This window comes from Megalobrama amblycephala, linkage group LG17, assembly GCF_018812025.1.
Source record: "Megalobrama amblycephala isolate DHTTF-2021 linkage group LG17, ASM1881202v1, whole genome shotgun sequence".
NCBI classification, from domain to species: Eukaryota; Metazoa; Chordata; class Actinopteri; order Cypriniformes; family Xenocyprididae; genus Megalobrama; species Megalobrama amblycephala.
This window is the reverse complement of record NC_063060.1, coordinates 26,078,022-26,093,503: the sequence shown is the minus strand read 5'-3', so window position 1 is coordinate 26,093,503 and position 15,482 is coordinate 26,078,022. Positions and strand designations below refer to the sequence as shown.

General features: G+C 36.3%; 2 protein-coding genes across 2 annotated transcripts in view; one reads left to right on the top strand and one right to left on the bottom strand.

Annotated features, from left to right (window-relative positions):
* The window catches only part of rpap2 (RNA polymerase II associated protein 2), a 13,054-nt gene extending 10,210 nt beyond the window's left edge, over nucleotides 1-2,844 (bottom strand). Inside the window, exons 1-8 of the mRNA XM_048162446.1 lie at nucleotides 2,743-2,844; nucleotides 2,604-2,649; nucleotides 2,385-2,499; nucleotides 2,190-2,288; nucleotides 2,015-2,080; nucleotides 1,833-1,921; nucleotides 1,019-1,054; nucleotides 1-883 (exon numbers count right to left, since the gene is read on the bottom strand). The exon at nucleotides 1-883 is cut by the window's left edge and continues 57 nt beyond it. Of these exons, the coding sequence (XP_048018403.1) occupies nucleotides 1-883; nucleotides 1,019-1,054; nucleotides 1,833-1,921; nucleotides 2,015-2,080; nucleotides 2,190-2,288; nucleotides 2,385-2,499; nucleotides 2,604-2,649; nucleotides 2,743-2,797 (1,389 nt within the window). The 5' untranslated portion in view covers nucleotides 2,798-2,844. The remainder of the gene's footprint in view (nucleotides 884-1,018; nucleotides 1,055-1,832; nucleotides 1,922-2,014; nucleotides 2,081-2,189; nucleotides 2,289-2,384; nucleotides 2,500-2,603; nucleotides 2,650-2,742) is intronic.
* glmna (glomulin, FKBP associated protein a) lies at nucleotides 2,791-15,207 on the top strand. The gene is made up of 19 exons (XM_048162448.1): nucleotides 2,791-2,912; nucleotides 3,343-3,418; nucleotides 3,500-3,625; nucleotides 3,711-3,824; nucleotides 3,933-4,041; nucleotides 5,181-5,430; nucleotides 6,795-6,894; nucleotides 7,418-7,599; nucleotides 7,709-7,762; nucleotides 7,842-7,872; nucleotides 7,975-8,064; nucleotides 8,149-8,190; nucleotides 8,281-8,354; nucleotides 11,940-12,024; nucleotides 12,122-12,231; nucleotides 12,328-12,391; nucleotides 14,035-14,167; nucleotides 14,283-14,359; nucleotides 14,443-15,207. Exons 2-19 carry the CDS (start codon nucleotides 3,380-3,382, stop codon nucleotides 14,536-14,538), a joined length of 1,776 nt encoding a protein of 591 aa, XP_048018405.1. The 5' UTR covers nucleotides 2,791-2,912; nucleotides 3,343-3,379; the 3' UTR covers nucleotides 14,539-15,207.
* The last annotated feature ends 275 nt before the right edge of the window (nucleotides 15,208-15,482 follow it).

Here is a 15,482-nt window from a genome sequence, read left to right as displayed (position 1 = left end):
AACTCCTTTATAAAACTCCCTCACTCTCAGCTCCAGCGACTCAGTCTCTTTTCGCAGTGTCTCAATATCAGGAGCTGGAGCTCTGGGAGTGAAAGTACTTCCACTGTCCTGTCTCAAACCCATCTCCATTTCAGCCTCATCCAGGTCATCTTCATCCAGTTCCTCCACTTCCTGTGCTGAGGACTCTGTTCCTGAAGCATATTCAGGCCCATAAAGAAACTTCATCGTTTCCTCAGTTCTCCACTCCATAAAGGTTTGTTGCAGACGCTCTAGTAGGCAAAGATTGACAGCTGTAGGAGTTGTTTTAGCTTTGTTATGATCCTTCAACAATCCTTTGAGGCCTGCAGCTCCTCTCTTACTCATGCCCACCTGAGTGATGTTCAGACCACCGGCGGTAAGGAGGGCGTTTTCAATCTCAGGCTGTGAAAGTGAGTTAGTTTCCTGTTGGGTTGCAGTGTCCGTCAGACTACACTGATTCAAAGGCTCCAGAATTCCTTCAATAAAAGATTCCACAGATGTGGTTTTATCCAGTTTAGGCAGACAGTCGGTCGGGTCCTTCTGTGGTTGAGGAGTATGTGAAGATCCACTTTCATCATTATTTTCTCTTTGTGTAGTTTCAGGATGTGCATATTGATTAATTTCAGCACTCGACCCATCCTCACTCACTTCATCCCTCTTTGGCAGTTTTCCCCAGTGAACCCGTGCATTTTTATGCGGTCCGGACACCACACTGGAGACAAAGTCTTGCTCAATGTCGCTGTTGTCGCTCTGGCTGAAGGGAGGGGAGTCCTTGTAAGACTCAAGAATGTCTGGGACAGGATTCTCAATGTCGGCTTCTTTTAAAGGCTTGTCTACCAACTTTATCTCCTGTCCTGAGCTGCCTCTGTGCACAGGTGAGAAAAAATTGCCAGTCAATTTATACAACTATAAATTAGTAATTTCTTTAGAATGTTATTCCACTCCAAAACATCATCTTCTAAACAGTGAAATTTCTTTAAGACAAACAGCATGTACATACCCATCTCCTTCTTTCATCAGCTTAACCTCAGGAGGACTTTTATGGAAAAGAAAGGAACATTTTTTTTTCCGAACTAAAATGCTAAACATTGTTACATTATTATAAATACTGTTTAAAATTAAAATTATTTTTACTAAAACTACTGTTCAAAAGTATGGGTATGGCTTTTTTTTTTTAAATAAATAAATAAATTTAACCAGCAAGGGCACATTAAATTGATCAGAAGTTATAGTAAATATTTCCATTTCAATAAATATTGTTCTTTTGAACTTTCTATTTAATCAAAGAATGCTGTAGAAAATGCATCACGGTTTTCAGCAAATTATTACAATGTACAACTGTTTTCAACATAATAATCAGAAATGTTTCTTGTGCATCAAATTAGAATGATTTCTGAATGATCATGTAACACTGAGTAATGATGCTGAAAATTCAGCTTTGTCAGCACAGGAATTTATTACATTTTAAAATATATTCAATTAGAAAAGAGTTATTTTAAATGACAATAATATTTACAATATTACTGTATTTTTGATCAAATAAACTCAGCCTTGGTGAGCATAAGACACATCTTTCAAAAAAATGTAGAATTCTTCCAGACCCCAAACTTTTGAATCGTAGTGCAAAGGCCATAATATCAGTTAAAAATTGAATATTAAATTAAATATAAAATAAATATTTTTTTAATAACTGTATGATAATGAATTTAGTTTTATGATAAAACAATTTGAATTATATGATTAAACAATTTGATTTGTATTAATAAATTAAATATTTACGTAATTATAATGAACTGGATTGACAGATACACTACCTTTCATCCTTTCTGAGCCAAAGTGGAGTTTTTGATATCTGGAACTCAAAACATTTGGAGGCTTTGTAGCAGAAATTACTGCAAAAGCACTGAAAATATAGAACAAACAAAAGAAAGTGAAGATGAACGTGTCTGCTTCATCTCAAATTACCTTTTAGAAGAGTGATGGAAAGAAATCATACCTTGCGCTCTGTAATATCATAGACTCTGTTAGTTTTAGTGGATATTTTAAATCGTTGAGCAGGCACCTGAAATGTAGTTTAATAAAATTAATATACTCTTATTAGACTGAACTAATGCCTATGTCAAATAAAAAATAAGTAATAAATTATGTGTAATTCCAAGAAAGTTTCGTACGTTGATTAGTTTATTTGGACACACGGGATATCCACACACTTTGGCAATGGACCGTTCTTCCACTGTGTCTTTGTAATTGGTAGAAGTGATGTACCATGCCTGCAGCAGAAGATGACAGGACATTCTTTTTGGAGAACAACCAACAACTTCTTAAATCTCCAGCTGAACTGTATAGAGGCTAAATAAGTAACTTACACAGTCGATGAGGAATTCCTCTGTCACACTGTCCTCCAGCAGCCGCTCAACCACCTGCAGGGCTTTGCGCTCCAACTCCAGCTTCTGTCTGAGCGCGTCTTTAATGGCCTCCCTCCTGCAAACACCACACTTCATATAACTGAACGTTACCTCATTTTAACTGTTACTTAAAAATACTGTTAGTCAAAAACAGAGTTCAACTGAAGTAAACAAACACACCTTCTCGCCTCAACCGCTGCTGAAATCGCCTGGGTACTCTTTCCACCTAAAATTCAGATTATATTCAGACAAATATTGTTAAAGTACAAAACTAAAAACTAGGAGGACAAATTCCATGTAGCTCCATGTATCAGCAAACCTTTCTTTTTTGATTTCGAGGAGCTAATCTTTCTCGTCTCTTCACCGGCTTCCATGCTTGTTTTCTCTAACTTTTCCGCCTACGTCACAGCACTACGGCAAGCCGCCAGCGACACGATTCATCCCTCTGCAGTTTACAAACATGAGGCGCTGCTTATTGAAAGTATAGCTGTAAGTGAGCGCGCTTTTGCAGTTTGTATCTTATTAAGTAGACTTATATCTTATTAGCAAAATAAAACAACAGCCATGCCATACAAAGCTGCGCGAACGCATAATCTTATTATAGAGCTTATTTGGAGAACGCAGGTCGTATGGAGATTTTAGCTATCTTGCTAATGACTAACGTTCAAGAACCAGTTTATATCTATACAGAATCTTAGACGAAGAGTGAGGTCTATTTATTAATAGTTTATTTTTATATATAGACATTTTCTCTAATATGTGCGTCTGCTTTGTTTGCTGATGATAATAGTTAGAGCTGTGTGACAACCAGCTGCTCTTGATGAAGATGTCATGATTGATGATTACGTCAATGCTCTCTTGTCTTTGTACCACATCACTGTTGTCATGCATAATATCATCATTTTTTTTATATATACAGAAATCTTTGATGACAGAAGACGTTTTGGACCATCAAGATGGCTCTAGAACAGCTCAGTGATGTAGTCCAGAGATGTGTAAGTGTCTATGTATGTGTTACTGTACATTCACAATGTGTCTCCTACAGTCAGTCACGTGTGTATTCATTTTTTCATTAGCAAGCAATCAAGGATGAAAGCTTCTCACCGGAGGACTATGATTTATTCCTTGGCGCAGGAAGAACCTGCATAGAACAAGGCGACAGTGCTCAGGTTCTCAGCATACTAGTGGATGAGAAGAACAAGGTGAGATGCACAGCATCTGGTGCGCTTTGTGATTCATCTATGGAGAAGGACAAATTCAGGAAGCTTTTTCCTTGTTTTACTCTAGAACATAGTGAGATGCATGGGCTGGAACCTGCTGGGACCTCTGGTACAGATGCTTCTGAAGAAGGAAGACAAAAACCTTCCCCACTGCCATGCCATCCTGTCACATCTGTTGGAGGTTATTTATGCCTTGTTCTTAAACTGTGATCAGATATCTTGTCATGACCAGCAGTAAGTTTTCATGCTGCTTTCAGTTAATCATTCATAGTGTTGTTTTGTGAAACAGGTTTGCAGCCCTAAAGAGCTGCTGGTGGGTTTGTTGGAGCAGGTGGAGGAGGCTGATTCTGCCTCCATTGCTGAGATGGTTACTCTTCTCCTCAAGCCTTTACAAACAGGTTCCTCATCTTTTAGTCTCTGTCAATTTTAAAGAAACCTTTATACCAAAAAGGTTCTATATAGAACTTTAGGGCTCTTGATTCCATTTTAAAGAACCCTTTATGCCAAAAAGGTTCTATAGAGAACTCTAGGTAACTTAAAGGGTTAGTTTATTCACAAGAACAAACCTCTTCTGGAAGCTCAAACATGCTGCATAACCAGTGAGGTTCATTCTCGTGCATTACGCTGCACGTTTGAGCTTCCAGGAGAGGTTTGCTCTTGTGCGTTATTCAGGTTAGGTTCAGCTTCTGTTTATGTTCGCTGATCAATGTTTACATGCGAGTAAAAGCCTAAATTCCATCTGTTCATTATAACAAGCGATTGATTCTCTTCAGAAAAATTGGACTAAACTGCTCGATTCATATGGATTAGTTTTCTGATCTCTTTATGAAGTTTTTGAAGCATCAGAGTGGTAGTTATAAAGGTAGTCAATGGAAGGAAATCTGACAGCATTCTGTCATCTAAAAGATCTTCATTTGTTTTCCGAAGATGAACGAAAGTCTTACAGGTGTGGAATGACGTGAGGGTGAGTAATTAAAGACAGAATTTTCATTTTGGGGTGAACTATCCCTTTAAACCTAGGATCTCAAGCCATCCTAGGTGTATATGACTTTCTTCTTTCACACAAATACTATCAGAGTTATATTAATAATCATCCTGATACTTCATATTGGCAGTGCACAGAAACCACCTGTTTGAAACTCAAAAAAGTGCATCCATCCATCATAAATGTACTCCACATGGCTCCGAGGGGTTAATAAAGGCCTTCTGAAGCGAAATGAAAAATATCCATATTTAACATGTTATACAGTAAAATAACTAGCTTCCGCCAGAACGCTTTCCGTATTCAACTTAGGAAGAAAGTGTAACGCCTCTCGCAGTTCAAAACACTTACACTACATCCTATGCCTTCTGTATTTAAACTTATGAAACAAGCGTAACTGACGTGACGTCAGTCAGCTCCGTTGTTGTCCGACTAGTCGACCATCCTGACTCATCCATACAGAATTCTGATAAAACTCTTCTATGTGACTGGTGTTTTTGAATGGGTCCTAAATTAACCAAATCCTCTTCTGCCCCCAACGTCTGAACATCTCAGTGCTGCTGAGGCTGGGCGTGAAGAAGGCCTCATCTGTGGGCATGGCTCTCTCCACGCTGCTCAGCCAGGTGGCCAGACTGCCGGTGCCTGTCACCAAAGAGCAGGAGGAGGATGATGTTTTCGGCTTGTGCCGCTGCTGCACTGCTCTTCTAAAATTTGTGAAGCCCTTTGTTGAGGAGATCAAGGAGGTTGTCAAGGACAACAACAGAATGTCCAAGGACAATGAGCTCAGAGTGGAACTTCTCAAGTTGTAGGTCCCCAATTATGTTATTTAGAATTATGTACATTATAATTTCCTCCCCAAATTAAGTATATATTTCGATGTAATATCAGTTATCAGTATTGGTCAACTTTGGATATTTTATTGTGCATACTCATTTCCTCGATTTTTACATTTAGATTACCGTTATTGTTCTCTAACACTTAATTGGTTAAAGGTGCCCTAGAACTTCTTTTTAAAAGATGTAATATAAGTCTAAGGTGTCCCCTGAATGTGTCTATGAAGTTTCAGCTCAAAATACCCCATAAATCTTTTTTTAATTCATTTTTTTAACTGCCTATTTTGGGGCATCATTAACTATGCACCGATATATAGGTTGCGGCCCCTTTAAATCTCCCGCTCCCCCGCCCCGGAGCTCGCGCTTGCCTTGAACAGCATAAAAACAGTTCACACAGCTAATATAACCCTCAAAATGGATCTTTACAAGATGTTCGTCATGCATGCTGCATGCATGCGTCGGATTATGTGAGTATTGTATTTATTTGGATGTATTACATTTGATTCTGAATGAGTTTGAGGCTATGCTGCGTGGCTAAAGCTAACATTACACACTGTTGGAGAGATTTATAAAGAATGAAGTTGTGAATGCATTATACAGACTGCAAGTGTTTAAAAATGAAAATAGCGACGGCTCTCTTGTCTCCGTGAATACAGTAATAAACAATGGTGACTTTAACCACATTTAACAGTACATTAGCAACATGCTAACGAAACATTTAGAAAGACAATTCACAAATATCACTAAAAATCTCATGTTATCATGGATCATGTCAGTTATTATTGCTCCATCTGCCATTTTTCGCTATTGTTCTTGCTTGCTTACCTAGTCTGTTGATTTAGCTGTGCACATCCAGACGTTAATACTGGCTGCCCTTGTGTAATGCCTCGATCATGGGCTCATTGGGCTGGCATATGCAAATATTGGGGGCATACACCCCGACTGTTACGTAACAGTCGGTGTTATGTTGAGATTCACCTGTTCTTCGGAGGTCTTTTAAACAAATGAGATTTATATAAGAAGGAGGAAACAATGGAGTTTGAGACTCACTGTATGTCTTTTCCATGTACTGAACTCTTGTTATTCAACTATGCCAATATAAATTCAATATTTAATTCTAGGGCACCTTTAATCTTTAAACACACTAATAATGTAATATAATACTGTTAAATGTAATCTTTAGCAAAATCTCAACGTTAGAGTTATAATAGTGTGATATGCAGATTCATTTAAAACAGTTGATTTAAATTTTTTTGTGTTTTAGTGTATAATTTTTTAGACAGTATAACAAAGTGTTTTAATATTGGCCATTTATGTATTATATTTTTCTATCCAGCTGTATGAAGAGTTTAAGTGAGCCTCTGCTGGAGGTGCAGTTGAAAGATCCAGACACACTTCAGAAATCCCCTCTGAGAGACTTTGCTACTGAGATACTGGTATAACATTGCATGAACTTTCTTAACTATTGCATTCCTTTATCGCATGAATCCAATCATTGCTTTTGAACTATCATTCAAAAGTTTGGGGTTATTTTTTAAAGAAATATTTTTTTTTTTATTAATAGTGACTGTAAAGACATTCATAAATCATTTTCAAGTAATCGAATCATTCAAAAATCAAATCAGCATATTAGAATGATCTCTGAAGGAGTAATGATGCTGAAAATTCAGCTTTACCATCACATGATTACATTTTATTTTAAAATATATTCAAATACAAAATAGTTGTTTTAAATTCCACAGTATTACTGCTTTTACTGTATTTTTAATCAAATAAATGTAGACTTGGTGAGCATAAGTGACTTACACTTATTGAAATCAAACTTTTGAATGGTAGTCTAAGTTGCACTTATAAAATTGCATAATATTAAATCTAGAGGCATCTGCTACGATGTATTTCAAAACTACTGCCTTGATATACCTTTTCATACTTAAACTGCATTATGTTCCATGTCTACAGATAATTTTGTCAAATATTGGGGAGTCACTCCCTGATTTGTTAAGTCGTAATGTGCTGAAGAGAAGGGAGGTCCCAGGCTTTCTTGAAGAGGAGGTCAGATACCCAAAGGAGTCTCTGGCCTGCATGTGCCACCTGCTCTTTGTGGATCATATAGCTGTGGACATCTTTCCAGCGGTTCTCAGGTGAAGAGAGAAGCAGTTGACTGTGCTGATTTTACATTTGTATTATGAATCAACACAGAACAAATGCTCCTGTCAATTTGTGCTGACATTTATTTGCATGTTTTTTCAGTCCCATTTTTGTTCTTCAGTGCAACATGGAATATATCGAGCTGCTGTTAAGCAGGTACTTATAAAGTTTAAAGACTATAATTCTGGATATTTGTATGAGAGTCTTCTGACACACATGATTTCACTCTGCACAGAACTGAAGTATCTCGTCTGCAGAAAGGATTGGTGAGAGTGTTCTTTAAAACATCAAACAACTTATGTTTTATGCACAGATATGGAAATAATATTACAGCCTATTTTAATATTTCTTTAATACTTCCATCATAGGAACTGTATGAAAAAAGTCTTGTTAGAGTTGAAGATAACAGTCTACCAGTAGATCTTTTGGAGCTGAAGACATTTTTCAGTGTTCCACAGGTAAAAATGTTATATTTAATTTGTAACAATAGTTTTGTGTGTGATTTAGGTGTGATCTTCTAAGACTTTCTGTTTTCTGTTTAGAACTTGGTTAAAGTTATGACGTTGTGTCCAGACCAGACTTTGGTAAGTGAGATCTGTTGTGCATATGTATGTGTTGTATAATGTCTGCTATCATCTGTTGATTTTGATTTGTCTTTGCCCACACCGCCACAGAGAAGTAAAGGCCTTAAAGTGTTTCAGCTGAGTATTGACAAATTCACCACAGAGGCCAAATACAAGTTCTTCAGGTATGCCCTCCTTCTGATATTTAAACATGAAAACCTCTCATTTGGTACAACAGAACCCTTACAACTAGGGATGTGCCCAAAGCCAAATACCTTATTCGGAAAGGTGCAGATAATGGCTTCAAAACGAATAACAAATTCTACTGAATAATAGGAAAACTATATTCTGCAGACACAGTAACTCCTCGTGTTTGCTGGAATACAGGTGAGCCAGGGGATAGCATAGCACGATATTATACTTTATTAATCACACACTACACAATAATGAGTGTGTGAAGTGAATGTATGTAAACTTTATGAATGAAATAAGCAGAGCACGATCGCAACTCTAATACAGATACAAACTAAAATACTACATCATACACATTTTTTACTATTTCATATGTCTATTTAAAGGTGCCGTAGAACGCGTTTTCAAAAGATGTAATATAAGTCTAAGGTGTCCCCTGAATGTGTGTGTGAAGTTTCAGCTCAAAATACCCCATAGATTTTTTTTAATTCATTTTTTTAACTGCCTATTTTGGGACATCATTAAATATGCGCCGATTCAGGCTCCGGCCCTTTTAAATTCTCGTGCTCCCCGCCCCCGAGCTCGCGACTGCCTTAAACAGCATAAACAAAGTTCACACAGTTAATATTACCCTCAAAATGGATCTTTACAAAGTGTTCGTCATGCAGCATGTCTAATCGCGTATAGTACGGTATTTATTTGGATGTTTACATTTGATTCTGAATGAGTTTGATAGTGCTCCGTGGCTAAAGCTAACATTACACACTGTTGGAGAGATTTATAAAGAATTAAGTTGTGTTTATGTTTACTGACAGACTGCAAATGTTTAAAAAATGAAAATAACGACGGCTCTTGTCTCTGTGAATACAGTAAGAAACGATGGTAACTTTAACCACATTTAACAGTACATTAGCAAAATGCTAATGAAACATTTAGAAAGACAATTTACAAATATCACTAAAAATATCATGATATCATGGATCATGTCAGTTATTATTGCTCCATCTGCCGTTTTTCGCTATTGTTCTTGCTTGCTTACCTAGTCTGATGATTCAGCTGTGCACAGATCCTGTGCACAGCTGAATCATTACTGAATCATTACTGAATCAATACTGCCTGCCCTTGTGTAATGCCTTGAACATGAGCTGGCATATGCAAATATTGAGGGGCATACATATTAATGATCCCGACTGTTACGTAACAGTCGGTGTTATGTTGAGATTCGCCTGTTTTCCGGAGGTCTTTTAAACAAATGAGATTTACATAAGAAGGAGGAAACAATGGTGTTTGAGACTCACTGTATGTCATTTCCATGTACTGAACTCTTGTTATTTAACTATGCCAAGGTAAATTCAATTTTCCATTCTACGGCACCTTTAAATGTTTTAAACCTTGTACGATATGATACATTAATGAGTATAAACTTTATGAATGAAATAAGGACAGCACGATCGCAAATCAAATAGTCATGTTTCTGTTGTGCATCTCTAGAAATCAAAGCTTTGACAAGTGATGCCAAGATACTACATCATACACGTTATACTAATTTATATAATTATTTAAAGGGTTAGTTCACCCAAAAATGAAATTTCTGTCATTAAGTACCATTAAAGGTGTTACAGAGGATGTTTTGTTTTATACATTTTTGCAATATTACTTGAAACTGTTTTTACTAACTGATAAAAGACTATTTATTAGGTGCACTGAAAGTAATAATATTAATATACATCATCTGTGCACGAGGTAGGGCCTTAAAAACATCAGCCAATCGTTTGTGTGATCATCGCATAAACGATTGGCTCTCTGGCTTGTCAATCACTGCCATTACGTTCCTTGTGAGAGACATGCGTGCTCCAGTAACTTTCCACATGAATCATAAGAAAAAATAACAATGTTTTTGTCAGGAGTAACAACTGCAGATTACGAGTTACTGCGGTGAGTCCGACATAATGAATCCACTAACACGACACAGCGAATGCCGGTGGTAAACAAACACTCGTGTTCCAATACTCGTGCATGAGTTTTGGGAGGCGTTCCCTCGAAGTGCGCTGTGAAGGAGGGGGGTTGTTCTTACGCATGCGCTCATTTCAAAAACTCACTAACAGTCTTTGGTTTCTCAGTCGTCGAAAACATCCTTTGTAACACCTTTAAGTACCTCATGTCGTTCCACACCTGTAAGAACACAAATTAAGATATTTTTGATGAAATCTGAGAGTTTTTTTTTTTTGTCTTCCATAGAGTGCAACAAAATTACCACATTTAAGGTCCAGAAAAGTAGTAAAGACATCATTAAAAAAGTCAGTGTGACTACAGTTGTTCAACCTTAATGTTATGATGTGACGAGAATACTTTTTGTGTGCAAAAACAAAACAAAAATAACGACTTTATTTAACAATTTCCTCTCTTCCCTGTCATTCTCTTATGCAGTTTACTTTGTAGACATTAAGATTGAACCACTGCAGTCACGTCGACTGTTTTAACGATGTCTTTACTACTTCTCTGGACCTTGAATGATGGTAATTTCGTTGCTTTCTATGGGAGATATAAAACCTCTTGGATTTCATCAAAAATATCTTAATTTGTGTTCTAAAGATCAACGAAGGGCTTATGGGTGTGGAACGACATGAGGGTGAGTAATTAATGACAGAAATTTCATTTTTGGGTGAACTAACCTTGTAGGCTACGATATGAGATGTTTCTCCATCTCACTCTCTCCCGGAGACGGCAAGCATTCATGTATTCTTTATAACTGGTTAGAATCAGATTTGCATTTGTATGTAGGCCTATAAAAGTTGTTTTAGCAGTTTTCAACCACTGGATATTTTTTTTTCCTGCTTTCATGTTCTCTAATCAATGATTTTTATGGTGCGCTTATTTGAGATTGTGGATGATTGTCCCTGGTGACTAACTGTACACAAATGAATTTATAATCAAAAATATTTTTTGAGTTATATAACGCATATTTGTTAAAATTAAAATTATGAAGGGAACAGAATTACTTTTAAAACAAGCTATAATTTGATGAATTTACAGTTAAAGCCCCGCCCACTCCTGGATTTATCTGAATACAGATACAAATAATTTTGAGATTGTTACAGATATTGGCTCTGCTGCACACTCCTACTTAAAACATCATGGCGGTACCATGGAGCATTGATGGTAACCATGGTACTTTGACTTATTGATACTGAATGATTACCATATTCATACAGGTACTTCAGAGATATTTTGTCCACAAACAGTACTTTTTTGTTGATTATTAATCACATCTGCACACTATGAATAGAAAACATCTGCCAATCACGTCACTTTACAGTAGTGAATAATGCATTTCTTTAGGGGAGGACTCAGACTGAGCTTCTGCGGGAAAAGAGCAGTTGTCCTAAGCATGAGAATGCTTTATAATAAGCTCTTCAAGTTCAAACAAAAGCCTAGTTTATTGCGGCCCTGTTGTTTAAATAAAAAAAAAATATTTTCTTTCCATAGAAGCAACAAAACATGTACACTGCTCAGCTGATGATATTAGTGTTATTAGACACTTAGTAACAGTTTCATATATGGCACTCCTCCATTTTCAGAGGCATGTTGAATACAAGTCACCATGCAGGGGTGGAGGGGTACATTATCAAGAATATCAAGAATCAGATTGACTTTTCCCTCAAGGTAAGATAAGTCATGATACCATGTTATAACCTTCATTTGTTTCCTTTTTTTTTTTTTTTGCATTGGACCTCCATTTACTATTGCATTGCATTTTTAGCCATGTAATGGTAATGATTGGTTCCTGGGTAAACATCTGCTGCCTCTGCTGCGGCTGGTGATGTGCCTTCCACACGGACCAGAAACAGACCTGCTGCAGAACTTAGACAGGTGAGACCCTTTAAACAAGCCTCGGTCTTACAGCCAGAATGTTTGCTTCATTGTAGTCATTTGACTTGACAAAACTGACAAATCCATATCAAACAGGATCATGGAGTCGCTGAACCTCCTGAGATACATGCTCATTCGAGATAAAGAATGGGAGAATGAGGTAAGGCTAAATCAGTGGTGCAAGCAGGGAGCTGGGAGCCACTAGGGGGCTTTAGCACACACTCCCAAGGGGCTTAAACAGATTTAAAGGTTCTCTAAGCGATCCTGGGTAGAGTAAATTCCTGTTGACGTTCGAAGTGTTGTCAAACAAAACAGAGGCTAGCTAGACCCTCCCTCCTCCTCCTCCTCCTCCTCCCCTCCCATCAGTGCTTCCTGAAACAGTCATGAATGCGCATTTAAAATCATTCTTGTTGGTTATTGGCTGGAGCATGTTTATTATGATTCGTGGTCCAGACTGCACCAGTTTGTTTTTATTGCCGTTTTCGGAGCTTGTGGCGACTACAGAGACCGCGTTTTTTTTTTACAGTGTGTTCAGGGGACAGGCAGCTAGCAGATAATGAGGAGATGTTTGCTGTATGTGACAAAAAATGTTTTGGCCTAAAAACGTGTGACATCACTTAGAGCACCTTTAAAATGAGATAAGATAAATCAAGCCTTAAGATCAAGATCAAGACAATAAGATCAAGATGTACATTGACATTGTATTTCTCAGTTTATTTGTTCCCTCAACAACTGATTTTTTATTTATTTTTTTAAATATATATTTATGAACCAGGGTTCACATGGTCTTGGAAAACCTGGATATATGAGGGGATTTTAAAAGTGTGATTTCTAGGACTGGAAAAGTGGTGGAAATTAATCTAATCTATTTTGAATATAATTTTTTTTAGTTATGTCAAGCTATAAAATATTTTGAAGAAATAATATTATCTAGTGGCGCATTTGGTACTCAAACAAACAACAAATTATGTGTGATAAAAAATATATTAGTGGACATTTCCTCACAAAATGACAGCATACATCCAAGTCCAGGCACTCACACAGATTTTGTTATTTAAAAAAAAATTAATGTTGGTTATTTTAAATACCAGAAAAAATTATGTGAGATCCTGGATGTGGAAGTATGGTCTCTAAAATATTTTATTGTGTAGAAATTGCTGAGCATTGTTATTTTTCATATAGTATCATTGAGATTTTATTTTTATTAATATTTTGAATTATTTATTTATTTATTTTCTGTTTTCTCTATTTTAGTTAAAGTTTTAGGAATTTTGTAGTTTGTTTTTGTAATTTAATTAGATTTTTTAAGATGTCTATAGTTTTATTATTTACTTTTTTATTCAGTTTTAGTTTTTGTTAATTTTAGTACATCAATTTAAACTAAATGAAAAAGTTCCCTTGCCAGCTAGCTAAAAAAAGTAACTAAGGTTTTTTTATATTTTATTTTATTTCAGTTAAAGTTTGTTAAAATCATGAAAATATTTTTTTTTATGGTTTTGGATAACTGTAATAACCCTGTTGCAAAGAAATTGCTATTTGTGAGTATATAAAAAAACTTAATAACAAAATAAATAAAAAGTGATTTTAATTCATTGTTAATAAAAGTGTAATTAATAAGTGGAATTTAATTATTAATTATTTCTAATAATAGTGATAACATTATAATATTATCATTATCAATAAAAAAGTTTGAAAACAAGTAGCTTTTTTCATTACAGTCTTTGTCAGAGGAGACAAAGCTGAGACCCACTGCTCTACATGGCATAACAGACTCCCGCATCATATTTTTTCTTATCTGTTTAGACAGGAATTTGGACGGAGCTTTATAAGATTGAGGACAACTACCTGAAGCCACTTCGGACCGGTCTGAACATGTCCAAAGCGCATTATGAGGCAGAACTGAAGAGCATGAAAGAGAAGAAGCTCAGTTCGAAAGGTGCAATAAACTCTCATTCATAATCCTGAACTAGACACTTTATGCTGTGTGAATGTAGCTTGTGTCACTTGAATTTTCTGTAGTCAGACTGCTAACCTTTTTTGTTGTTCAACAGACTCTAAAGCATCAGTATGCACAGTCACTGTTGACAACGAGAAGCTGCCCAACATGACACCAGAAATGCAGATTCAGGTATATTATTTTGTGCATCAGTCCACACTGGTGCTTCAATACAGTGGGACACAGATAACAGTGTTTTCATGTCACTCCTGCAGGTTCTGCAGTCAGCTCTCTTCACATTTGACCTGATAGAGAGCGTCTTGGCAAGAATCGAGGAGATCATCGAGGCTAAAGAAAGACCCTTGTCATGATGCGAGAGACTGTATGACCCCTTTAGCATCCTCTTTTGGTTAACGTAGTCACACTTCTCAAAGCACCGGAACCAGTTTCCTTTAAGGATCCTACAGCTAATCGAAAGAGAGTTTTGTGATGCCACCAGCTCTAGGGTGGGGAAAAAAGCATGGACTACATTTGATTTTCTTTATTTTGCTGTATTTTACCGTCTCTGTGTCCACTCTTGCTGTAATCACTCTTCACTCTACAGTAGCATATTATTGTAGTATAATGTTATTTGCAACTTTTTAGGACAGATTTTCATTGTTTCGACCTCAGAACTATGATTGTGCAAATTTGTTTGACAAGTCAAGATACTAATGTAGAACTGTAATGGTAGGTCACCTATAAACATATGACAATACAATAAGTTATTGGATTATTAATATTTGCTGACAGGCTTTGTTGTATGTCAATTATATATATAAAAAAAAAAAACACTGTGAACTATGCAAAAAATTGCACGATATAAGATGTAAGCGCAAATTGAAATTTCCTAGAGCTTTGCAAAGCTGTTTGTACCTGCATTTTTGCATCTTTCTTGTCTGTGAAATCAGTTTTTCTATGGGGGAAATATTTGGCAGTGTTCTTTGATTTTGCTACATGCAATGATCCCTCAGGCTTTGAATAAATACCATTGTTTTTCAGATGCATTTTTTCTCTTTACACATAAGGTCCAATTCAGTAACCATACGTGTGCACTTTCACAAACAAATTATGATTAATCAAAAACCTGTGTATTGAAATTTATTCTAAATTTACAAATTTAGCAACTTAAACCACTTATATGCCAAAATCACTTTTTGAGTGTCCTTATAAACTTAAGATTAAGATGTACTTCAAGCTTGTAGTTGCTCATTTAGAATACTCTAAATTACAAGGTTAAGAACTAATTTAAATACACCTGTTATGAATTAGGTGT

Bases quoted from the DNA above. Each gene is read 5' to 3' on its own strand.
- glmna (XM_048162448.1), top strand. From the start codon at position 3,380: ATGGCTCTAGAACAGCTCAGTGATGTAGTCCAGAGATGT. The intron at 3,626-3,710 runs GTGAGATGCACA...GTTTTACTCTAG, and splicing joins TAGTGGATGAGAAGAACAAG to AACATAGTGAGATGCATGGG. The intron at 5,431-6,794 runs GTAGGTCCCCAA...TTTTCTATCCAG, and splicing joins AGAGTGGAACTTCTCAAGTT to CTGTATGAAGAGTTTAAGTG.